Source organism: Ambystoma mexicanum, chromosome 4p (genome assembly GCF_040938575.1).
Source record: "Ambystoma mexicanum isolate Mex_15411 chromosome 4p, UKY_AmexF1_1, whole genome shotgun sequence".
Classification (NCBI taxonomy): domain Eukaryota; kingdom Metazoa; phylum Chordata; class Amphibia; order Caudata; family Ambystomatidae; genus Ambystoma; species Ambystoma mexicanum.
In genome coordinates, this window is record NC_090927.1 from 744,624,891 (window position 1) to 744,650,120 (window position 25,230).

At 48.3% G+C, this 25,230-nt stretch overlaps 1 protein-coding gene across 3 annotated transcripts in view; it reads left to right on the forward strand.

The window, feature by feature from the left end:
• The window catches only part of TTK (TTK protein kinase), a 1,085,566-nt gene extending 1,061,705 nt beyond the window's left edge, over nucleotides 1-23,861 (forward strand). For all 3 annotated transcript variants that reach the window (XM_069606303.1, XM_069606306.1, XM_069606304.1), the window contains one exon: nucleotides 23,323-23,861. In XM_069606303.1, the coding sequence (XP_069462404.1) occupies nucleotides 23,323-23,412 (90 nt within the window). In that variant the 3' untranslated portion in view covers nucleotides 23,413-23,861. The remainder of the gene's footprint in view (nucleotides 1-23,322) is intronic.
• The last annotated feature ends 1,369 nt before the right edge of the window (nucleotides 23,862-25,230 follow it).

The following is a 25,230-nucleotide window of genomic DNA, read 5'->3' on the forward strand; positions in this document are numbered from 1 at the left end:
GAACATAACTCTCAAATTATTTCAACATACATTCTCTGGCCTGCTGTATTCCTTTGAATGTTGCAAAATCCACTTTACAATTAGTGGAACTCAACGTTTTGGGCCTTGTCTTTATTAATGCAAACCAGGCTCTAGTTTTGAAGCCTTTGAAATGGTTGGTCTGTTATATCCACTTTCAGATGGTTGGAAATGTTTTAGGGCAGCCTGCTCATTTACTTTTGCAAGGGCATTCTTTTATTTTTTTTATACATCTTTATTGAAGTTTTGTACCAATGAACATGATTTTGAGGCATATTTCAACAGTTTTACAAACCCCACGGGAAGCCCTTGGCCTCTGCCTCCTTCTCGTAAGTATCAACAATGAACTACCCCTAACTACCCACCGATCCCGATACCCCTTCCTCTTTCTAACCCCCTTATTCAAATCGTTATTCCCTTAAAACTCCTTGAAGCTGTAGCCATAGGCGCTCGCTCTCCACTCTGGGGACCATTATTCTCCTGTTTCCTTAGTGTTGCCTGCCCCGTTTTGCTAGTTCTTGGTACGTAGCATTCCATGCCCCTACTTTCGTTCTCCCTGCTCCCCCTCACTCCGCTCCTCCTCCGACACCAGATATTTATCAGCAAACCATCCCCACTCCATCTCCAGTGGGACTGCATGGCTGTGAAATCCTGCCGTTATCTGTTCCATGTCATAGAGGTTTTCCATTTTGTGGCAAGACATGCTCTCGCTTCTAGTAGTAAGCCCAAAGCCATCTCGGGCATCCGAAAGTGCTCACCTTCATGCAGGGCCAGATTGCACCCCCGGCGGGAAGCATCATTGGCACCCTACTCCCCCCAAAATGACAATGACAAAAATGGTATGTTGCAAATGTTGTAAATAGGGTGGATTATTGCGACCGCGATTATTACGATGCAAAAAATGGCGACTTTATTGATGTAAAAAAAAAATGTAAACCCCCCCTTACACCACATACATATGCGGGGTGAGACCCCCCCGCACCACCCACATTGACATAATATTACATACCCCCACCCCACATATATATGGTGTAGGGGGGTCTAAACAAAAGTCGCAATTTTCGGCCGTCCTAATTGTGAGGGTGACATTTTGGGCCAATACCTAAATAGGACACTCGATAAATAACTAGATGTAAATACAAATGCAATAGAAAATGCATATTTTAGATACTAGGTGACCTTCTTAGAATGTTACCTGTATTATGGGCTTCATCATGAGTTGGGCGATATTCCAGTGGTAAATCGTACCGGAATACCGCCTAATGGAATTAACGTTACTGCCACTTGGTCTGGTGGAATTACCGCCAAATTACAAGTGGTGGTGGGAGAGTTAATCCCCATTTTTTAGAGTCCTTTGGACTCTATGGGGCATTTTTGGCGGAATTACCACCTGCAGAATTACTGCCACGATAATTCCACCGATTTTGCTGCTTTTCAGCAGAAAGTGGGAGGATTTACCGCCAGCATGATGCTGGAGGTTTATCCCCCACTCCAGGGCCATACTCGTCGTATGGCGGTGTGGGAAAAGTGGCGGTAATTCCGTTAGTCAGTTTTTTACTGCTCTGCCATACTTGTAATGAGCCCTATGTGTTCTTAACTTTGCCCTTTGCCACCAGGGAGCTTAAACACAAACTACCCCCTGAAGAGCTCTAAACCTTTCTTTGTCCGCAAGTGGCTGATGTGGAGGAACCAGTGTTAGAAGGCAATGAGGTGATAGCACTTCTGTATATCACGTGGGAAGAGAAAATGCAGCTTTTAATGAGTGCTGCAAAGCGTACATTTTAGGCCCTAGAACAAAAATGGAGAAATAAACATATTGACATGTTACAAGACTGGTGACTGGCAACATGGGGGGGGCAGTTGCTGGGGGACCCACTGAGGCTCGAGGCCCCTTCCATTTGAAGAAGTTGAAAGGCCCTGACACCATACCTGCTTAAAATATGGCGATTCTGCCAGGCCTATAATGGCATTATGGGACCATGTGGAAAAGCACTTGGCATGTGACAGAAAAACACATTGGCTTTTACATTGTGATCCGAGTTTTCACTGAGGCCATGAAGATAACGAAGGGAATGTTGTAGGTACCATGGTGCTGCTGACAGAATTTCTCAACAGTTTAAAAATACATATAAAAGGGGGGCGTGGCTTGGAGCGCAGGCGATGTGGTCGCTCCGCTGAAGCCGCCTGTGGATTGCCCGCTGCCGCAGCAGAATTCATGCGGTTCCCTTGGCCGAAATGACTCGCCGACATTAGCAATAAGGAGCGGAACCGCCATAGCACAAGCGGTCCGAAGATGAAGAGCCTGCAAGGAAGCGCTGCGCCCGAATTCATTGTCTGAAACATAGCGCCCTGCACCCCTTGGAAGAAGCAAGATGGCAGCCGCACCCGTGAGCTCAGATGCAGCCAAGAAATGGAGGCGGATCCTACGCTGACCCAGGACTCGACACAGAGGAGAGCCCGGGTGCAGCCTGTAGCCTGTAGCCGGATGCACAACGTGATCCAGACCTAACATAACGGTGAGGGGGCCAGCGGAGCTTTAGCCGGAGGGAGCACCCCCGGCGCCCAAGCGTGACACGTGGCAGCGGAGCCCGTGGTGAACCCGCACTCCATAAGTGCCGCCTACCCCAGCCCTGCAGGGCACCGAAAAACAAAGACTCTGGACAGACAACCCAGGCCTCCCCCACCAGCCTACTCTGCCGGAAGACACCAGGACCCCGCTCCAGCGGGCGGTAACCCTCGGCTGCAGACCCACATCTGTGGACTAGGAGCACCCTAAAACCACGTGCCCCACATAAGGTCCCCCTGGCTGTACAACGAAACCGCCGGTGTAAGCCAATGACCTCGCTGCGACCTGCCTCCCGTGAGTTTCCTGGGGCGCCCCGCCCCACGTCCCTGCCCAACTTCATTGCCTGCAGAACCTCCGCCGCAGCCGCCATGATGAAACGAAGGCTGGCAAAAACTCGGACATAGCTACTATGTTCTCGACGACAGAAAAGGGTAAGAAAAAGGACCCTCCCAGTCTTACCCCGCAAACACCCCGTGGAGGAGAAGAAGCCCTCGCTACCAAGGGAGACCTGGTGGATTTTATGGCGGACATCAAGTCCGAATTCCACTCATGCCTAGCGGAACTCTCCTCCAAAGTGGAACAGACCGATCAGAGGGTGACTGAGGTGAAGCAGAGGCTGGGCGAGGTCGAAGATCGCTCGCTGGAACATACGACCGCACTAGGGGAGGTGCAGCGCTCAATCGGAGCCCTACAAGATACATACGAGATCCTAGAGTATAAACAAGAGGACCTTGAAAATGGGGCCCGTCGGAACAACCTTAGGATCCGTGGAATTCCGTCCTCTGTACCTGACAAAAACCTGGCGGAATACGTCGGAGACTTCTTTCGGTCCTTGCTCCCAGATCTCGATGAAACCCAACTCGTATTAGACCGCACCCATAGACTGCGCCCACGCCAGGGAATAGACTCGGATCTCCCCCCAGACGTCATCACCAGGGTCCATTTCTTTTCTACTAAGGAGGCCATCTCGGCAATCAGCCGTACCGGGGACAAACTCTCTTTCCAGGGCTCTCCGCTCCAAATTTATCAGGATCTCTCAATACTCACCCTCCAGAAAAGAAGGGCGCTCCGACCCCTGGCACTCTTTCTCCAAGACCAAAAGGTGCGTTACCGATGGCTATTTCCAACGGCCTTGCAGTTCTCATTCAAATGCGTGATGAGACGTATCAGTCACCTGGAAGATGCGAATAAAATCATGCACCCAACCTCACCTAAAGAATCCGCCTCACCAAACTCAGAGCCAACTGGAGGCCCAGACCCGCGCCCCTCCCCCCCGAAGCCAAGGCGGCCATCATGGTCAAAGGTGCAGCAGAACAACCGGAAGAGATAACTGAAGATATAGGCGCTCACCACACATTTCTCACCAACCGCTTGACCCTGCCCCGCAAGGAACCATCATCTTCAGGGTAAGGAACATGCTCCATTAACTGCGGCGGCGGGCAATATCCACGGCTCATGCCCGTTCCAAGAGACGTTCCAACTCTGAGTCCTTGGAAATTCACAGTACTGTATTGCTTGCTGGCCCCGTTGGCCAAGGGTGGGACCACTCGCACAATGTCGGCCCACCCGTTGGTTAAAGTTACGGCCCACTCCCCTGCCAGGCCTCCACTCTCTGTGCCCTCCTCTCTGTGGCCCCATAGTTTGTGTCCCCTTCGGGTTCCTCCCGGGTTCCCAGGGTCCATCGGGCATCGATAGGCTTATAGGTCAGGGTGGGAAATCGCTGGTCATATTCTAGTACCGGGCTCCAAATGTTCTGGAACCGGTGAAGGACCCCGGCCTTTGCTGCCGTCGCCTTTTCCGCTATCAGTATGTCCCATAGTTTTGTCCACCAATGAGCTAAACAGGGGGCGTCCGGGGACTTCCAGTAGCGGGCCAGCACCGATTTCCCGGCTAAAAGGCATTGGGTCAACAGTTTCGCCTTATTCCCGAAGCGTGGGTAGATCGCCGGGACTGGGACCCCCAGCAGAACGGGGCCCGGCTCCAGTGGAATCGTTGCCCCCGTGATTTGTGTAATTGTCCCCAGGCATTGTCTCCAAAATCGCTGGATTTTCGGGCATGTCCACCACATGTGGAGAAAGGAGCCTGGATGGCCACATCCTCTCCAGCAGAAGGGGTCCACCCTGGGATTCATGTGATGGAGCCTAAGAGGGGGGGGGGTAGTACCACCTCAGCATGATTTTATATGCACATTCCCTATTGCTGACACAGGAGGACGAGGAGTGTGCTCGGGTCCAAATGTCTACCCATGTTTGGTCTTCTATCGGGTGCCCCAGGTCGGCCTCCCACTGGTCCATGCAGCGGGTTCTCTCGACCAGGAAATCGCCCAAAAAGCATCTGTAAAAGGTAGATATCCTACCTCGAGATGGGGGGTCCTTGGCGATAGTTCCAGTGAACTTGGGGCGCGCGTTGCTGCTTGTAGGATTTGGGGCTGTGAGCACCAGTGGCGCAGCTGTATGTAGGTAAATCTGTCCTTTTCCTGAAGTTGGAACTTCTCCTTGCATCGTTCAAACGTGCATGGCGTGTTCCCCTCGTACATCTGTTCCAGGGTCTCAAGGCCTCCCTTTATCCAGCGTTGACAATTGCGCAGGTTTGATCTGGGTGAAAAAGCTGGATTGTGGAAAATCGGCGATTGCGGTTTCAGGCCTCTCGGGGCGCCCTTCCGTTTTAGTGCCCAGTCCCAGGCACTCAGGGTGTGTTTGGTTGCCTGCAGGAGGTCTCTCCAATGTGTCCTGAGGGGGGCCGGGATGTGTGGCAGGAATTGCAGGGGTAGGGGCAGCCGTGACTGTTCCAGTTCTACCCATCTGGGACGGTTTGTCAGTGTTTGCCATGCGTGAACGTGTGCCAATTGGGCCGCCACTCTATAGGCTTGCAAGTCCGGGACTCCGAGCCCTCCCATTTTGGAGGCACCCAGTAGAGTTTTGTAAGGAATTCTAGGTTTTTTACCCCTCCATATGAACTTCACCATTTTCTTCTGTAGGTCTCAAAGGGCTGGTGTGGGGATTGCCACTAGGAGGGAGGAGCAGGCATAGAGAAACCTCGGGAGAAGGTTCATTTTGCAGGCTATTTGCCCCATTAAGGAGAACTCCTGGGTCATCCAGCGTCTCAGTTCTCCCTCCAGTTCTTTAAATAGCTGGGGAAAGTTGGTCTGGTATGTTTCTTTTGGGTCCGCCGGGATGTAGCCCCCCCAAGTAGGGGATGGCTCTGTTTTCCCACTTGATCGGGCTCATCTTGATCAGTGTCTCCCGCTCCTCCGGGGCGAGGCCAATGCCCAAGGCTGTTGATTTAGCAAAGTTAACTGAAAAGCCGGATACCTCACCGTAGCTGCTTATTTCTGCCAGGGCATGCTTCAGGGAGGGGGTGGGGTTCTGAGGTCGTTAGCAGGACATCATCAGCATATAAGGCGATTTTGTGTTGGGAGGGGCAGGCCTGTGATCTGGGTGTTTTGTCTTATTTTCTGGGCAAAGGGCTCCATGGTAAGTGCAAAAAGCAGAGGTGATAATGGGCAGCCCTGTCTCGTACCACAGGACAGCAAGATCGGGCCGAGATGGATCCGTTGGTCCTCAGGAATGTTTTGGGTCCTTTGTTGTTGGCCAGGACCATTGTCTGAAAAGCTGTTCCAAAGCCAAAGGCTGCGTTTCATGAATGGCCAGACCACCTTGTCAAATGCCTTGGTGGCATCCAGTGCCATCAATACTAGTTTTTGGGATTTTCGGGCGGCGATGTCCACCAAGTTTAGAGTTTTCCGGATATTGTCCTCTGCCGACCGATTTAGGGTGAAGCCTGCTTGGTCTGGCTGGATTATCTCCAGTAGGATGCGACCCAGACGATTCGCAAGGACTTTGGAATACAGGTTTGCGTCTATGTTCAATAGTGCTATCGGTCTGTAGGAGGCTAGGTCTCTCGGGTCTTTCCCTGGCTTGGGCAGAAGAACAGTGGTTGATTCCTGCATCGAGGGGGTCACCGAGCCAGAGTCTCTGAAGGAGTTGAAGAGAGTTACTAAGGGGGGGGGGTTAGCTGGTGCTTGCATAATTTGTAGTACCTTGTCGAGAATCCATCTGGGCCTGGGGCCCGTGTCTTGAGCGATTTGATGGCTTCCTCGACCTCTTCTTCTGTGATCAGTGCCTCCAGAGATTCCCTTGCCGAGGTGGAGAGTTTGGGCAGTGCTGCGCTCTGCAGGTATTCCTTCTGTTTGAGCCGGTCTCACGGAGTAGCCGTAATGACCTGTGTTAAGTGGGCTACCATGAGTTGCTGTTTATTAAATTCTGAATACTTGACAACTCCCTGGGGGTCGCACAGGCCGGAGATGGTGTTTGTTTTATTTTGGCCAGTGTGGCTACAAAGAATTAGTTTGCCTTATTATTCTTTGCGTAGTAGGATTGTTTGGCCTTGGCCATTAATTGTGCGGTCTGTTCCGCGTAGTTGGCTTCCACCTTCTTTCTGGCCATGCGTAGTGCTCGCTGCGTTTTGGGGGGGGGCAGCCTTTTTCTTTGTGGATCTCCTCTGCTGCTTTCAGTTCTTCCTCCAAGGTTGTCCTGGTCTGCCGCCTGTTCCGATGATAGGCTACTGCCTGTGCAATCAGAACGCCTCTGATCACTGCCTTCATGGCGTCCCAGTTATTCGCTGGAGGTATCAGAAGCTGGATTTTCTTCAAGAAAATTCTTGATCGCCGTCGTGATTCTGTCTTTCACCGACATGTCATTGAGGATCGGGTCGTATAATGACCATTTACGGGAAGCGTTAGGGATGGGGTTCTGGGCCTGGATCTCCATGATCACTGGAGCGTGGTCAGATAGAATTCTTGAACCAATGGACACTTCTTTGACGAAGGCGAGAGTTTGAGGGGACGCCAGGAGGAGGTCGATCCGTGAAAAGGTTCGGTGGACGTAGGAGTGAAAAGACTAGTCTATTTCAGTGGGGTGGAGGGAGGGGGGGGGACGGGCCTGAGGGGTTAACACGTCTTTGCTACTATTCACGATGTATGCTTGTCAACCTACCTAGATTTAAAATAAAAAATGTAAAAAAAAAAAAAAATACATATAAAAGCCGATTTGTTTCTTCTATGAACTAAAAATCAAATGCATGGTGAACGCGACATGCATCCTACCTGTGTTGCAAGCTCCTGGGCTGTGGCTTCACTGCGCAGGCTGCAGCCGCAACTGCCAAGTATGACAGGCACGTGAGGTCCTCTGGCTTCAGTGAAATGGTTCCTCTTTCCACACCAAAGCATTCAGTAAGTTTACAAAAAAAGCCCCGTGACCACGTGTCCAGAGGTCTATTTAGAAGCTTTAAGCGCGTAGACGGCCTTGATAAGTCAGTGAAGAGATCCGGACTTATCAAATAAATTGCCTTTATTAGGGACTGATTAGATGAAGTCATTGCAAGGGCGGTTTGCCCATTCAGTCTAGGCCACACCAGCCTGGGAACACACTGCAAAACAATTAGCACATAGGTGGCATGCATTCTATACCACCGATGGTTAAACATGAAGTGTTTACGGCTTTCTTAGCAGTGTCCTCGGGGTGGCAAACAAGACGACTTCATCACCTTGGGGTCTGTGATGTCTGCCAAGACCTTTCATTGGCATAAGTTCTTTTCTCATTAGTATCGCTTTGTCTTGTTTTGCCCGACTCGAGCACTCATCTGCTTGGAGTCACTATGCTGGGTGCGTTGTCACAGGCTCCAATTGCACCGCTCAATGCCCTGTTGCTGTGGCATGCCTGAGGTGGAACCTTTCAGCTTGCCACATAGCCCGGCCGGCATGGGAAGGACCTTGCCTCCATGTCTGCAGGCAGTAACTCGAAGGAAATGCCAGTTTGGTGAAAGACACAGCAGTCGGCAGAGATCGAAGGGGGCTTGGCTCTGCCGCCTCTGCTGACTGCGAGCGACGGCTTCCTCTGCAGTAAGTACCATGGGAGAAAAACACTGGATGGATGTTCTCAAACAGCTTTTTAAAGAAACCAAAAGCACTCGCAGACGAGTTAGGGCACACTATGGGTCTGCTACGGCTGGAAAAGCGGCTTTCATGTTTGGAAAGGTGTTTACTTGTATGTGAAATGAAGGAGGAAGCAAACACCCAATGCCATTTAGAACCTTTACCCCCAACCCCCGCAGAGGTCCCTGCAGCCATGCTTTCAAGACATGTAACTTTTCGTGGTTGACAGAGCTCTTGAAAGCAGTAGGAGACCCAGTGGCGCCTGCCGCAGCGGAACAGGCAGGAAGCCGGCACCTATATTGAAAAAAACAGACGCAAAAACGGAAGCTCGGAGCTTCCTCTTTTTACGTCAGTTTTTTTTCCAATGTGGCAGGGGTTGTAAGGAAGTGACCTCCCCAAATGATGTCATACATTGCTCTCAGTGTCTGATCTCAAATTCAAGTAGGACTTTTTTTTTTACATAACTTCACCATTGTACACAGTGTACTTATTACTGTATAAAATTAAATGATGCAAAAGCATGTGTGTGTGTTGATCCTCTCAACGCCCCCTGGAGGCTGCCATATCAGGCAGCCGCCTGCTCTGCCTTATGCAAAGACTGGCCCTGCCTTCATGCTCGTCCATCCCAAACAAGACTAACAGAGATTTGGCTCGGTTGACCCCCTCCAGCTCCTTAATCCAACCCAAGACTACCTCCTAGTAAAACTGCACCCTTGGACAGCCCCACCACATGTGCCAGTAGTCGGCCTTTATTCCACACTCCCGCCAACAAAGTGGGCTGGCGTCTTGGTAAATTTTAGGAAGTCTAACTAGGTCAAGTTGCCACCTATGTAGAAGCTTGATGCTGTGCTGTTCATATTGACTTGATATCAAAAGTCTGGTGGGCGCTCCTACAGAGACGTCCCCATTGTACGGTGTCTATACCCACATCCAGGTCCCTTTCCCACCTCTCCCTCAGTTTCTCTGTTGACCCCCGCCTGATTCTATAAGTGCCTTGTACATCGCTGAGTTCAATCCCTTCCTCTCTGACCTTGTATCCAGAATTCTTTCAAAGGGTGTCATGTCCCTATATATTTGTTCGCTTTATGCCTTATGTGTAAGGACCCCCTTCATTTATAGCTTCAGGAAGACGGATAATTTCCCTATACCCAGGGCCCCCTCCAACTCATATCTATGAACTTGTCCCCTTTTATTAACTGGCCTACTCTCTATAAGCCAGCCTCCAACCATGTCTGGAATCTTTCCGGGATAGGCATCGCATCTCTGACTCCCTGGACCCATAGATGTCCCAGCGGGGAAGGCCACGTTGTGACACCCCCTCATTTCAGCCCCTTTTCCCCAAATGTTCCATATGGTAGCCACTATTTGTTTGTTTTTTTGTATGGCGCACCAAACCCGAAGGTAACTGGGCGCAAGCAGTACAAGGAGACTTTAGGCTTGATGATGCATAGAATTACAGTCATAGTATTACCAGTACAGGGATGGCGATACTTACAGTTCCCAAGTTATGGTTCACAAGTTACAGGTGAACAATTAAAGATATATACAGTTACATTACAATATATACAGTTACATTACAGAGAGCAATATAAGGTGTAATTTCGATTGCAAACCTATATGATGGCAGATACTAACTAGCTTAGTATCTTTAACACTAAGTTGTGGGGTGAGCGTCATTGGTTCTAATCCATTTCTGTATGTTGCGTCTGAAACTGGGGTAGGTTTGATCAGCCCGGAGTGAGTAGGGGAGTGAGTTCCATGTTTGGGCTGCCATGACTGGGAAGCTTCTGCCGCCAGATTTGACTAGGTTGAAGCGCGGTACGCTAAGGTAGCATGAGTTGGAGGACCTAGTCAGGCGATTGGTAGTTTTCTTGGCTAGCCAGTCGGAAAGGTACCGTGGTGGGGCATTGTTGAGGCATTTGTGGGTCAAGGAAGTCGTTTTTAGCATAGTTCTGTCTTTGACATCCAGTGGTTTTGTCTTCTGATCACAGATAAGTGATATTTATTTGGGATATTTAGTGCCCTTCTTAGGGCGTTATTTACTAACGTTTGGATTTTGTTTAAGATGTACTTGTTAGCCCCCAAGTAAGAGAGCATTACAATAGTCCAATCTTGAAAGTATGAGGGCATTTGCGAGGGTAATGCAGCTAGTTGGGGATAGATGGGGTCTGCAGGCCCTGATTAATTTGAATGTGTATGCTGATGTGGACGCTAAGGAGTTGACTTGTTTGCTCATGGTTAGGGTGGAGTCAAGGTAGAATCCAAGCGTTTTTACTTCCTTTACAACCTTGATAGAGTTGCCATCAATGTTGAAGGAAGAGTATTCGTTATTAAGTTTTTTTTTTTTTTTAAGGTTGGCCAGGGTACCTAGTATTAGAAGTTCAGTCTTGTCATTCGGCAGAGGCCATGTGTGGCCATCCATGCTTGAATGAGGAGGTAGATTTTGTTCACAAGAGCCGTATCAGTAATGTAATTGCCGAAAGGGGTATGAGGATCTGGGTGTCATCCGCATAGTTAGGGTAGGTGACACCCAGATTGTCCAATTTGTCAAACATTGGTTTCGTAAAGATATTGTACATGGTGGGTGAAACGCATGAACCTTGTGGAACGCTGCAAGTTATGGAGATGGGATCTGCTGAGTCTGAGGGGGAGAAGACTCGCATAGTTCTATTGTTGAGGAATGATTGAACCCATGCTACTGCGTCCTTAGAGAAGTGAGCCGCTAAGGCAAGGTGTTTGCAGAGGACTTCGTGATCCACCAAGTCAAAAGCGGCTGACAAGTCAAGTTGGAGCAGCATGGCAGTTTTCTCTTTGTCTGCGAGTGCCTCGATTTGTGTTTTTAAGTCAATCAGTGCGGTTTCAGTGCCGTGTTGCGGCCTGAAACCTGATTGGCGGGTGCCGAGGAGGTGATTTGTTTCCAGGTATTGCTGTATCTGAATGTACGTTACTCTGTCAAGTATCTTCAGAAGGAAGGGCACCGTCTTGATGGGCCTGTAGTTGGTTGGAATGGCTGGATCTAAAGTTTGTTTTTTCAGCAAAGTTAGGACCCAGGATTATTTCAAGTTACTACAATATTAGTCAGTATTAGACAATATTAGTTGAAAAAGATGCATTGATGTGTTTGGTGATAAATGGTGACAAGTCTCTTGCTGCATTTTTAATTGTGCTGGGCAGTTGTCGCCCTGGCATCTAGATGGCTTCAGGGAGGAGATCATTTTCTCCACTTCAAGGATGGAGACTTTTGAGAATTTAAATTGGTCTGGTTTATTGGTTGGTGTTTTAGTGGTCTGAGAATGAGCATCATGTTTAGTAAGCAAGGATTTTTTGTTCGCAATCTTTCCTTGAAGGAGTACAATTTTGTTGGCTGAGGCATTCTGAATGTTGGTACACCAGACTGTCTTTAGTTATATGATCAGCTGGAGGCATGGGTGCCTCCATTTCTTGTAGTATGGTAAAACGCTCCTTTGTGTTAGAGCTGGCTTTAGCAATCCTGTCATTGTAAAGGTCTTTGTGTTAATTATTACTATGGGGTGATCAAGAATTCTGTGGGGGATTCTGTCTCTTGGTACCCATAACCATTGCCCCACAGTAGCTGGTCGCAGGTGACGGTTGTCCACTAAAATCCATTGGGGGTTCCCCTGGGCCGTGAGATGTGGTACAAGAACGCTAAATTGGGCTTCCTTGTAATACCTTTTCACATCCGGCAGACCCACCCCACCTTTTCCCTTGGGGAGGCTCTCCTGGCCTTCTTTCCCTGCCACAAGAAACCCAATGGGAAACACTTCATCTCCCGGAAGAATGAGTCCGGGACGCCAATAGGGAGCATTTGAAATAGATAACAGAAGTCTTAGGAGGGCTGCCATTTTTATTGCATTGAGGCGCCCCAGCCATGACACAGTGAGCTTACACCATTAAGCCAGGTCCTGCTCAATCGGGGACTTCAGTGGGGTGAAATTGGCATCAAAGAGCTCGCCTAGGTCTTTAAGTATTGCCCAGGTATCTTTGCTTCCACCACTAACTTGCATCCCCAGTGGTTCATATCTTTGTGTCACCGTCTATATCCTTGTCCATTGGAAAGATAATAGATGTATTTAGCTTCAGTCCAGCGAGTGCACCGTAAGATTCTATCTGGTGAACTGCCGCTGGTATGGAAGTCAGTGGGTTCACAATGTGAAGCAACATGTCTGCGCACAGCGCGAGTTTATATTCTTCCTCTCCCACACATATTCCCTCCACTCTGTTGTCTTCCCTAATCCTCTGCATGAGGGGTTTCAGTGAGAGTGCATAGAAATAAAGGGAGAGAGGGCAGCCCTGCCTGGTCCCGCTTCCTAGGTCGAACCATTGGGAGTATCCCCCAGTAACCGCAACACAGGCCTTTGGGGGACTGTACAGTGCCATTATACCACAGAGAAAGCCACCCCCTATACCTTATTTGACAAGGACTGCTTACATAAAATCCGATTCCACCTGATCAAATGCTTTTTGAGCATCGACCAAGAGAAGGGCTGAGTCCCCTCTCCCACTGTGGGCTTCGTTCATCAGATGCAAGGTCGTGCTCACTGTATCTGCACCTTGTCTACCCTTAATAAAGCCCACCTGATCCAGATGGATCAAGCGTGGCATGTAGTCCTCGACTCTTGCCGCCAGTCCCAGAGTGTACATTTTGGGATCCAAGTTAAGGAGGGAGAGCAGGCGATATGCGCCACATTTCTTGGGGCCCTTCCCCTCCTTTGGTATCACCGAAATGAATGCTCTCGAGAGAGACTGGGGCTTTACCCATCTTCATTGCATCTGTAAAGAGTTCAGCCATGAACGGTGATCAGACATTGAGAAACGCTTTGTAGAATCCTGTGATGTACCTCACATCCTCCAGGGCTTTGCCCACAGGCAGTCTCTCCACCGCCTTCTGAATTTCTTCTATTATGGGAGCTTCCAGGATGGCCACTTCCTCTCCTTTCATTCTGGGAAGGTGAGTATTGGCCAAGTATCCAGCAATCCCTTCCCCGCCTGGAATACGCTCTGATTTATATAAGGTCTCGAACAAGGCGGTAAAGGCCTCCTGGATCCCCTCCGTGGCTGTCTCTGTTACTATAATTTACGCCACCCATCTTTCTGCCTTCTTAATCTGGCCACCAGGAGTGTGCCTGCTTTATCCCCTTTTTTGTAAAATTTCTGTTTAAGGAAATATAGGTTCCGTATTATCTTCCCCTCAAGGATCTGCAGTTCCTCCCATTTACCCCAGGCCTCCTTAATCGCCTCCTCCCTCCCCTCCCCCTGTACCTGCGTTTTCTTATTCAGGTTGTGTATCTCATCCCATAGTCTGTTCTCAATCAGACCCCACAAGCATTTCTTCCGTGTCCCCTCCCTAATCGGTACCCCCCTCCAAGTTGCCTTCCCCGCCTCACACTGTCCTAATGTCCACCTCCCCTGTGCGATTAGTGGTGAAGAATTCCTCGGTTTCCCTAGCCATCTGCTGTCGGAACACCAAAGTCCAATGTCATCATATCATGGTGTGACTAAGAGGTCGGGCACATTTCTGCATTCAGCACCTCTTCCCACAGGCCCTTTGTAGCATACACATAATCTCTTCTAGTAAATGTTCCATGGGGTGGGGAGTAGAAAGTATATCCGCTCTCTTGTGATTGGAAGTGGCACCACATGTCCCATATAATTCCAAAGTCTCCAGGATCCTCAATGGCTTGACATCACCACTTCCTGGGGCCCTATCCTCGAACCCCTGCCTGTCCAATTTCAGGTCTGCCCATATATTGAAGTCCTGTCACGATCCCTAGCGGAATCCCCAGTGTAGGTAGGGCCTGGACATTGGGACTGCCAGGCTGGCGCAAGCTGCAGTATAATAGGGGGCATGCCACATCCAAAATGCCCCCTGCAGTGGGTTGCCAGGTAAGAACCAAGATGGCTCCTGGCAAACCCTCTCCAGAAGTATCCCTGGCGGTCTAGTCGTACTAGCGGGAGTAGTTGTACTGTTATGCCATGACGGCCATCAGGAGCACATAGTCTTCGACCTAATTAATGCACCCCAATTCCAGCTCATACTAGGCATGCCCTGGTTGGAGTGTCACAATCCGGCTATAGACTGGCGTGCCCATTCCGTGGCCTTCTATGCCGCATGTGCGCACACCAGTTAGCCAGCCTTACCTAGCAAGACCGACGCCCAAGTTCCTGTATCCAGACCACCAAATACACAACCCACGGTAACAATTGGCATATTGGGACAATTGCCTCTGGAATACGTTACCTATCAGCATGTCTTACAGAAGGATCAAGCCAACACCTTAACTACCCACAGACCCTGCGACTGTCAGATTGACCTGGTCCTGGGAGCTCAAGTTCCGTGCAGCCGAATATATGCACTCACCCAAAAGGAAAACCGACATTTGCGCAGCTACTTAGATCAGTACTCAGCCAATGGGTTTATTTGGCCATCTAAGTCACCGGCCTCCTCTTCTTTTTTTTTTCTGTCCCCAGGAAGGAGGGGGACCTTAGAACATGTATTGACTACAGGGGGCTCAATAAGATCACTGTTAAAAACCGGTTCCCGTTGCCACCGATTCCGGTGTTGCTGGACCAAGTGAAGGGCGCGAAGATCTACACGAAACTCGACCTTAGAGGAGCGTACCATCTGGTTTGCGTGAAGGCTGGGTACAAGTGGAAGACGGCCTCCCACACGAAGTTCGGGTTATTTGAATACACTGTTATGCCCTTTGGGCTGTGCAACGCCCTGGCAGTTTCAATTCTTTTTGAATAATGTCTTGAGAGAACTATTGGACGTGTGCGTTATGGTGTACATAGACGACATCTTGATTTACTCAGCAACCCTGGAAGAACACATACACCATATGATGGCAGTCCTGGGAAAGCTACGTCAGCACCATTTGTCTGCAAAGCTTGAAAAATGCGCTTTCCATGTAACCGAAGTACAGTTTTTAGGATACATCCTGACTCCCCAAGGTATCTAGACGGGTAATCGCAAGGTAGCAGCGATACTCCAATGGCCTTCACCTACCTCTGTTAAAGCGATCCAGAGTTTCCTAGGGTTTGCCAATTTTTATAGGAGATTCATCACAGATTTTTCAGACATAATAAACCCCATTACATCCTTGATATGAAAAAACAAGACCTTCACCTGGACCGGTGAGGCCGAACAGGCCTTTGCACAGCTTAAACACCAGTTTACCACTGCTCCAATACTCAAGCACCCGGATCTGGAACTCCCATATCTGGTTAAAACCGATGCATCAAGCTTTGCTATGGGAGCGGTCTTATCGCAACAGGGCCCAGAAAACCACCAGTTACACCCAGTAGCATTCTGGTCTAAGAAATTCAACCCGGCAGAGCTGAATTACGGAGTGACCGATAAGGAGCTGCTCAGCTTCAAAGCTGCATTCAAAGAGTGGCAACACCATCTCTTAGCAGCGCGTCATACTGTGGCGGTGCTTACAGACCATCGTAATTTGCAGTTCCTGCGAACAGCCATGGCACAGTCTCCTCGCCATCTGCGGTGGGCTCAGTTCCTTACAGAGTACGATGTCACTGTAACATACCGCCCCGGTGTGAAGAAAGGAAAGGCGGACGCGCTTTCACGAATTGGCTGGGATACCGACGGATATGACGCTTATGCAAGCCCGGTGCCAGTAACCATCATTCCAGAAGAAAAGTTGTTAATAGCCATGACCATCCATTAACCCACCTTAGAGGAGTTACAGGACGAAGTCAGAAAACCATGACACCTGATCAAGTACAAGCATGGGTTTCCCAGCATGGGCAACGAACGATGGAGAATGGGCTCCCATACCACCAGAAATGATTGTACCTACCAAACCCTACGATGCACAACCAGATTTTAAAGATTTAACATGATACACATGCAGCAGGACCTCCAGGCATCGCTAAGACAATGACTAAAGTCCGGAAGAGCTTTTGGTGGCCGAAGTGGCGGAAGGATACCATACAATACATAAACACCTTTGATGTCTGTACCAGAAACAAAACACCTAGAAGTAAGCCACAGGGTCTGCTTCGACCGATGTCAGTTCCACCGGCCCCTTGGCACACAGCCTCTCTGGACCTCATGTAAGCCACAGGGTCTGCTTCGACCGATGTCAGTTCCACCGGCCCCTTGGCACACAGCCTCCCTGGACCTCATCACTGATTTGCTGCCTTCCAACGGGTACACCACACCACAATACTGGTTGTCGTTGAGCTTCTGACCCAAAATGCCACACTTAATCGCCTTGAAGGGACTACCAAATGCAGGAACCGTAGTGCAGAGGTTTTTAACGAATATAGTGAAGTTACAAGACTTTCAGTCGGTGGTTATATCAGACCGGGGAGTCAGTTTGTTTCCAAGTTCTGCAGAAGCTTTTGCGCCAAGGCCCGGATTGACATCCGCCTATCCACCAGCCACCATCCTCAGACTGACGGTCAAACCCCGAGGACCAACCAAACTCTCGAACAGTACCTGCGATGCATGCTTAGTCAGATGGACTCAAGTTGGGTAGAGCTACTATGGGCAGCAGAATATGCCTACAATAACACCATCCATAGCTCCACAGGCTTTTCACCCTTCTTTTGTTTTACATGGGAGAGAGCCATGCACTACAGCCCTTGATCCACCCTTAGAAATGCCTGCTGTTAACACACTACACATGAGCATCAAGGAGACTCTGAAAAGGGCTACCCAGACACTCCTGAAGGCAAAGGCCGCACACAAGCATTTTGCAGACACAAAAAGAGCAGAGGAACCCCAATACCAAGTGGGAGATGGTGTGGCTTGCCACTAAACGTATCCAATTGAAGGGGCCCAAGAAGTTCCATCCATGGTATATTGGTCCATACCCCATAGAAGCCATCAGCAATCCTGTGGCAGTATGTCTGAAGTTACCCTCTACACTCTGTATACACCAAGTCTTTCACGTGTCCCTGTTGAAGCCCATGCATCCGGGTACTAGGGATTCTCTGAGGCGACCCCCCACCAGGAGAGGTAGAGGGAGGTGAATCAGAGTATGAAGTCAGGAACATTCTAGATTCCAAAATAGTAAGACACAAACTCTATTACTTGGTGGATTGGAAGGGATACAGCATACTAGATCGGACCTAGGAACCGAAAGAAAACATACATGCCGCGCACCTACTGGCGCGGTTCCACCGCAATCACCCTGACCGAGCAGGACCGGGTTTGGTTCGCCTTGGGGCTTTTGGGGGGGGGGGGGGGAGTGCTGTCACAATTCCTGCCGGAATCCCCAGTGTAGGTAGGGCCTTTACATTGGGACTGGCAGGCTGGCGCAGACTGCAGTATAATAGGGGGCATGCCACCTCCAAAATGGCCCCCACAGTGGGTTGCCAGGTAAGAACCAAGATGGCTCCTGGCAAACCCTCTCCAGAAGTATCCCTGGTGGTCTAGTTGTACTGGGTGCACCCAGTGCTTAGGGTACTCGCCGGCTGACAGACGGGCAGCGTAACGCTTGCTCTGCCCCCACTTATTTCCACGTGCTTACATTCAGTGTGAAGCCTGAAGTCCTTGCTGCTGCTCCTCCCACCTGCACGGCTCCCGAGTTATCTCCATGTCACGGCCGCAGTGTATGGAAGAAAAGGAACCACACGTGTGAACCCACAACAGAGCTCCTCCAGCACCTCCCGCTTACCTCCAGCAGCGATCTGGCGGCAGCTATCAGCTGTTCCTGCAACTCCCGCTCATCCTCCGGCAGCTGTTTTCTCGGCTTCGGAACTCTTTAAGACACAAGGCAGGCACACAGCCTCCCTGGACCTTATTAGCAAGTTACAAAGGGGGCACAGCGTTTCACAGCATCAAGGGGCAAAATGCAACTACTGAACACAAACAGAGCTGGACGTGCTATAAAGCACTGGACACCACTATAAGACGCGGGACATCACTACAAAGCGCCGGACATTGCTACAAAGCGCATCAAAAGCGGGAACCTCTACTCATCGGCATCCAGTGCGCCGCAGCAGGACTGGGCCACCACTCTGAAGTAATTGGGAGACGGATGCCAACCGGGTTAAATCCTGCTTCTGCTATATAGCACCAAGACCTGCCCATAAAGTCTGCCAGCCAGTACATATCGGGAAGAGGGGGCGGGTAGAGCTTAGACCAAGTTACTTACCTTCTGTTTGTTACTTACCTGCATATCCATCCGTCCAGAGGGTCCTGCTCCAGAATCACCACACCAAGGACCACAAATCACTCCCAACCTAACCGTAAGCTGGGCGGTTGCCATCAGCAGACCGGTTGGGGAAGGTGTGGTTTGGACCGCCACAGTAACGACTCAGACCCACACATCTGGCAAACCAAGGACCAGACACTCCTGCAGGGCACCAGAGGTACAAGTCTCCTCCAATGATGTGTCCTGAGTGCGCCACCATTATTTTAGGGAGGATATTATTCAAGAATCTAAGTTGGCCCTGGTTGGGTGCATATACCGTGGCAAATGTGAAACGCACCTTTCTAATAGTTCCTGAGACCAACAAGGCCCTCCCATTCACACCCGACCACACCTTTGACACCTCCATCTAACGGGCCCTTTTAAGTAAAATGGCCACCACTGCCCTCCTTACTGGGTCCGGCCCCCCAGTATACCTGACCCGCCAGTCCACCGGAAATTATTTTTTCCCCCCTTACAATATTTGGTCTCCTGTAGGAGCAAGATTTCCAGCTCAACCCTTCAAAATTCCCTTGCAACCAGCGACCTTTTAGTGGGGGAGTTCAGGCCCTTGACGTTAAGTGTCCCAATCCTCAGCCGGCTCCCCTGAGCGCGATCGCTTTTGGGTGCCATCATGTTACCCCACTACGGATCTCTCGCCCTTGCCCGTCTGGTTAGCCTCAACCGTTGAACTTGAACCATGTAACTGGGAAATAACGCAGAACTCAAGAATTTACCCAAATAGTGCCTGCCCCTACCCATTCAAAAGGGAGAATCTTACACTGGATTGTCACATCTAACACAGTAACCACATTAGAAGACATATGCAACATCTCTTGGACTGATCACTCACTAATATGATTCAACATAGCACCTACCACCCCTACCACCATCCCCACTCTAATGAGAAATACACGCAAACTCACTCCTGAATATCTAATGCCCATTCTCAACAAATCTCTGAACACGCTACCCCCCACCTCTGCTGACCCAGATAGCATCTCATCACATTACCATACCTGCTTGAAACTCACTATAGACGAAGTAGCCCCACTCAAAAGCAAAACGCCCAAGCCCAAACGCAGTAATAACTGGTTCAATGATGAACCTATCAAGCTACGAAGAAAAACGAGCGCTTCAGAGCATCTTTTCAGAAAAAACCCCACTAGCAAGGCCAATAAAGAACTCGCCATTTCTAAAACCTACAAACTTGCTGTTATAACCAACAAAGAAAATTACCTAAATACACGCATACTAACGCAGCCTCTAATAGTAAAGAATTATTTACTATCATCGGAGAACTCGAAACTCCGATTCCATCACCCAGTCCCGCCATCGCAAGCAAAGCATGGTGTACTACTATTCAGGGTGCACTTGCATCCAAAATAAATACCCTCCAAAACAAAATTGCCTCACAAAAAAACTTGCTAACTCACACAGTGGAACTTCCCACCACCAACCTGGCATGCCCAAAGTCCAATCTACCACACTTCCAATTCTCACCAGTGAATAATTCACAGGTACTTAACACTATGGCCTCCATCAAACCCTCCAATTGCAAAGGCGACAGCTTTCCAGCTAAATTAGTCAAGGAAAGTGCCCCACCTCTAGCACCTACCATCACCAACTTCATCAACGCCTCGTTCAGCACCAAACATATCCCCCCCCAATATCAAAGAAACATGGGTTACACCTCTTCTCCAGAAACCAACATTGGACCCCACCATTCCCACTAATTACCGTCCCATTGCCACCGTGCCCTTTCTCCTTAGTCATCAACAACATTGCCTACGCTCAAGTCCAGTCCCATCTCGAAAATAACCACCTACTTGGAGATAGACAATCAGGCTTCCGCCCTCGACATAGTACAGAGACAGCTCTATTGAATCTCAAGAACCAAATGGATGCTATCGGAGACACAGGGAACCTACGCATCCCCCTACTCTTGGTCCTGTCGGCAGCGTTCGGCCTAGTGGACCATAACAAACTATGCCAAACACTAGCCGATAATTTCCTCTTCTCCAAAGAAGCTACACTCTAGATTAAATCCTGTCTGTCAGACCGTACTTCCAGAGTAGCCATAGGTAACGAAGCAGCCGACCCCCATACCAGTACCCCTAGGTGTACCTCAAGGCTCCTGCCTATCCCCAACACTCTACAATGCCAACACTAAGCTACTGTTTGCAGCCCTCGATGCTATGGGGGTAATCTGCACCAACTTCGCTGACGACACGCAGATTCTTATTCCTATCACAGGAGATTGTTAAACTCCTGTATGTCCCAGGTCACTGGAACATACAGGAGTTTAACAATCTCAAAATTGTTACGTTTTTTCAAAAATGGCTTCTTTGCCTTCTTTTACTGTCCCCGTTTTTGTAAGCGTTACACCAGCGCTCTCTAAGGAAAGTTCTCCCACGCTTGGGATCCAGCAGGGACAGGGAGTTGTTCTCCACCTATCCTTCTGTCTTTCTTACCAACCCTGTATCTTCTTGGTTACTGGACTTGCGCTACGCACTGCGTTTGAGGGATTTCCTCACTGCCCTTTCCTAAACTACATACAGTTGTGTGTTGCCCTCCCTCTTTGTGTTAAAACATTAGCCTGTTAGGGCTTCACCCTGTACATTGTACTTCCAGTGGCCCCCTGGGTTATAACTATGCCTACAACTACCCCTGCTTGCAGTCCCATCGCAGCCACTGTCTCAATATCCAACAATACTTGGTCACTGATTTGAATGTCACTTGTAGATGGTTACACCTCTGCCTCCATTAAGTCCTCTTAATGCGTCCCCTAAGCATCATCGACAGGATGCAGAGGCCACACTGCTGGGGACAATTGCAGCACAAGGTGACCTTTCACCATGGTGTAGGCTACAAAAAGTATGGATTTGGGTAAAATAATAGAGAAATATTAAGCCCATTAAGTACAGACTGATGACCCATATGTCATGGAGGACCAGATCATAATTAGAGGTCCCAAACAGATCACATTTTACAATTGCCCCCAGATAAATTATGAAAGGTTAACACCCAGATGAATACGGCTATTCACGAATTTGGGCTTAATGTCGCACCAGTTGAAGGATGGTATCTTTTTTGATAGGATCGATAGGCCCCATAAGGCAACGTCAGCCATTCAAATCATAAACTTATCTGGGAAGAACGTTGATGGCCACCATCTGACCATGTCGAACCTTTTGCAAATTTTGGCTCATGGGTGACATTTTACTCTCCTGTATTGAGGCTGCATCCTTTTGACATTGTGAAGCTTTCACACCACTGTTTGTTTTGACACAATTAGTGAGCCAACAATATTGTTATAAAGTAATGGAGTGTGGTATACGGTAGGCATTGTGCACAACGTTGGGGGGGGGCAGAACATGTATATATTTCTTATTTTATTGGACATTTGTAAGGCGCCTATACACAGGTGTTTCCAGGCACCACAAGACAGGATGGGGGCCTGGGGAACATGGGAATCGTAAGAATACAACAACAAAGAACAAAGAAACAGTTATATTGGCCATGTGACAATCCTACCGTGCAAGTGCATGACAAGGTGATAAGTGCAAGGGGGTTGGGGGGGAAGAGGGAGAAGTGCAAGAGTGGGGTACCGCCAGGGGTGATGTGCGGGCAAATGCTTGTCAGGCCATGGCAGCAAGTGCCAGGGGGATAAAGGTGGTGGGGGGAGTGCACTGGACCGGAGGACAGGGTTGGGATAGTCCGGGAAAGGGCGCCTGAGGGCAAATGCTGCATGGGTAGGGCTGTGGTTGTGCTGAGATACAGCATACCTTTCTTTTAGTAGTATGTATGACCATGCAGTGGCAGCCTCCTGCCCTCTTTAATATGTAATATAGCGGGACCTTAGCTTCAAGAATGTCTCTGGCCTGTAACCCTTCCCTCAACGTCCTTCCAAGTGTGCCCTCAATATGAGAGACTATTTAGAACAATAAGACTATGCAAATGAAATGGTTTCTATCACATCTGTTATTGTTAGTGAGGAAAAATTGATTCAGTTCGGAGGCATTCTTGATTGTATTTTAATGCCAGGGATATTTGGTGCCATAATGGGTATGGCCATGTTGAATTCAAAATGAGTAAGTAATCGCAATATTGAAAGTAATTTTATTCTGTTACACCTTTATTTTTCTTTCTCAGCCCTCGTGTTTTTGCACTTTTTTCATTTTGGTGGTTACACATTTTTTCCTGTCAATTCTTAATTATTACAATATTGTGACTATTTAAAAATGTGTCCCTTTCTAATTTCAAACATTTGTTATCCTTGGCTAATGTAGACCCTAGTATAGCTGGGCAAGTGCCCACTCGACAGGAGTCCACTATTAACATTAGATTGACCATGGCATGACGCAGTTACCTCATTTCACAGTCGATGGACAATCTGAGGCCACGTTTTACTCCCGCTTTCTGTTTCGAAGAAGGTCCTGTGTGGATCTCATTAGGGATTACAAGCCAATCCTTCCCAACATAAGCACAGCTGTGTTGTTATCCATTGCCGATGGTCTCAGCTCAGTTGGTTAATCCAGTGATTTAAACAGGTCTTTTTCTGAATACGCAAATCCTGATTTGATGTGACAATTGACCTTTTTTTTCTGTTTTTCTTTTTATAGACTTTATATGAACAGTTTGACACTGGCAGAAGTCTGGATACAACAGCATTTGCTAAACCAGGTGGTCAAATACCATGGACAATGAAATAAACAAATCTCAATCACCATTAATTTCACCTGGGACACTGCCTGTTCTGAAATGCACAACCGTTGGCATGCCTGCATGTCTTAAGTACTGCTTATTTTTGTGAAGTGGCAGAATACAAAATGTTCTGTCTTTGAAAAGTATTCTTAAATGGAAAAAAGTTTGATCATCCTCACATATTTATATTCTGTTCGTGCAAAGTAATAGATGCAGATGTTTGCATTACTTGTAAAGCGTGTTACCGTGTATGTAAATTATATCTCGACTCTTGTTTTAGAAACCATGTAAATTAAAACTGTCATTATTTGTGTAAAAAAGAAAAAAGTATACCAATGTGTGGAACGGATAGCCTTCCCAGGACAGAAAGCTTCCTGGAAAACTGTCACCAATTCTGTCTGAGAAATGTCCTTACACCTTCCAATAAATGTAAATAATTAGGTTATGTTGAACAATATGCTTTGAAAGTGCTACCTTTTTTGTACAGCTACAGTGATTTATTTTGAAAGAATACTGTGTATTCATTCCATCAATATATACAGCAACATAGGCAAATGTGTCGAAGTGTTTTAATCGACGCTTAACTTTCAGTTGGCTGCATCTTCAGAATCACTTCTCTTGTCATTTAGAATGCCAATCTGATGTTTTGACATTGTGCCCTGCTCAATTTAGTCACCCAGGTTAAGATACTTTAAGTTTAAACAGATATCTTCTCTTGCTTAGTGGGAAAAGAGCTATTGGTTCGATGTCATGTTTTGCTGTAAGGGTGAATCTATTACAATAAGGTAATTTGGACAATTTTAAAACGAAATGCACTACCACAACGGTGAAGCACTTCTATTTGTAAAATGTTACATTGTGACTAAATGTACGTTTGGGCAATCTTGACTTTCCAAAACATTGTGAAGTTACGTTTTTGACAAACCCAACTTTTGTATATATTTTGCTGTCTATGGGTGAGTGTTTCTTTCACGTCAGCCTCTTGGTCTGAGTATTTCTCTACACATCTATTTATATTCTAATATTCATATTTTAATGCAAAGGGGACAATTAACCCTTTGTGCCATATAAACATGTGACTCTCCACACACTAAACCTTTTTATAAAAGACTTTGGCTGATATGAAAGCACATCTCTCATATGTAACCACAAGATTTACATGGGTATTTCATATGTAGCACTGTGTCAACCTGTGTTATTACATTTCTCCAGCATGGGGTCTGGCATGGATTCACATGCTCATGAATATTCCCCGTCGTCAGGCGGGGAATCCTCGGTAAAGAAAAAATCAGTATCAGTTTCGTTTCTGATCTGTCTTTCGTATTAGTAACCAATCACCGATCTCTGCGTCATACTGACCACAGCCAATGACTGCCCTCTACCTAAGCCCTGCCTCTGGCAGCCATCTTCAGATTTTTACCGCACGTTCAAGTGTTGGGAGTCCTCGTGCTTAGCTCTCGAGCTTTTACTGTGTGTTTCGCGCTTTTTCAGGTGAATTTTCACATTTTTTCGGTTAATCGAGCTTCAAGCTCCACCGTTTCTACTCCCGTTAACGGCTACCCGTTGCAGGATTTTCCTACGCCCCTCAAGGGTGAAGATTTTGTCGAATCAACTTCTTGGAGGATTCCAGAAGATTCGCGCCCTACTTCGAGATGGCCCAGGATGCGAGTTCGTCGCCCGAACCCAAGCTGTTTCGCAGCTGCCCTGGATGCGGGCTGCAGAATGTGTTTAAGGAAGACGAACATTCGCAATGCCTCTACTGTCTTCATGGGGACAAGACTCATGTAGAGAAGGACTGCCAGTTCTGCAAGAACTTGTCGGAGCAG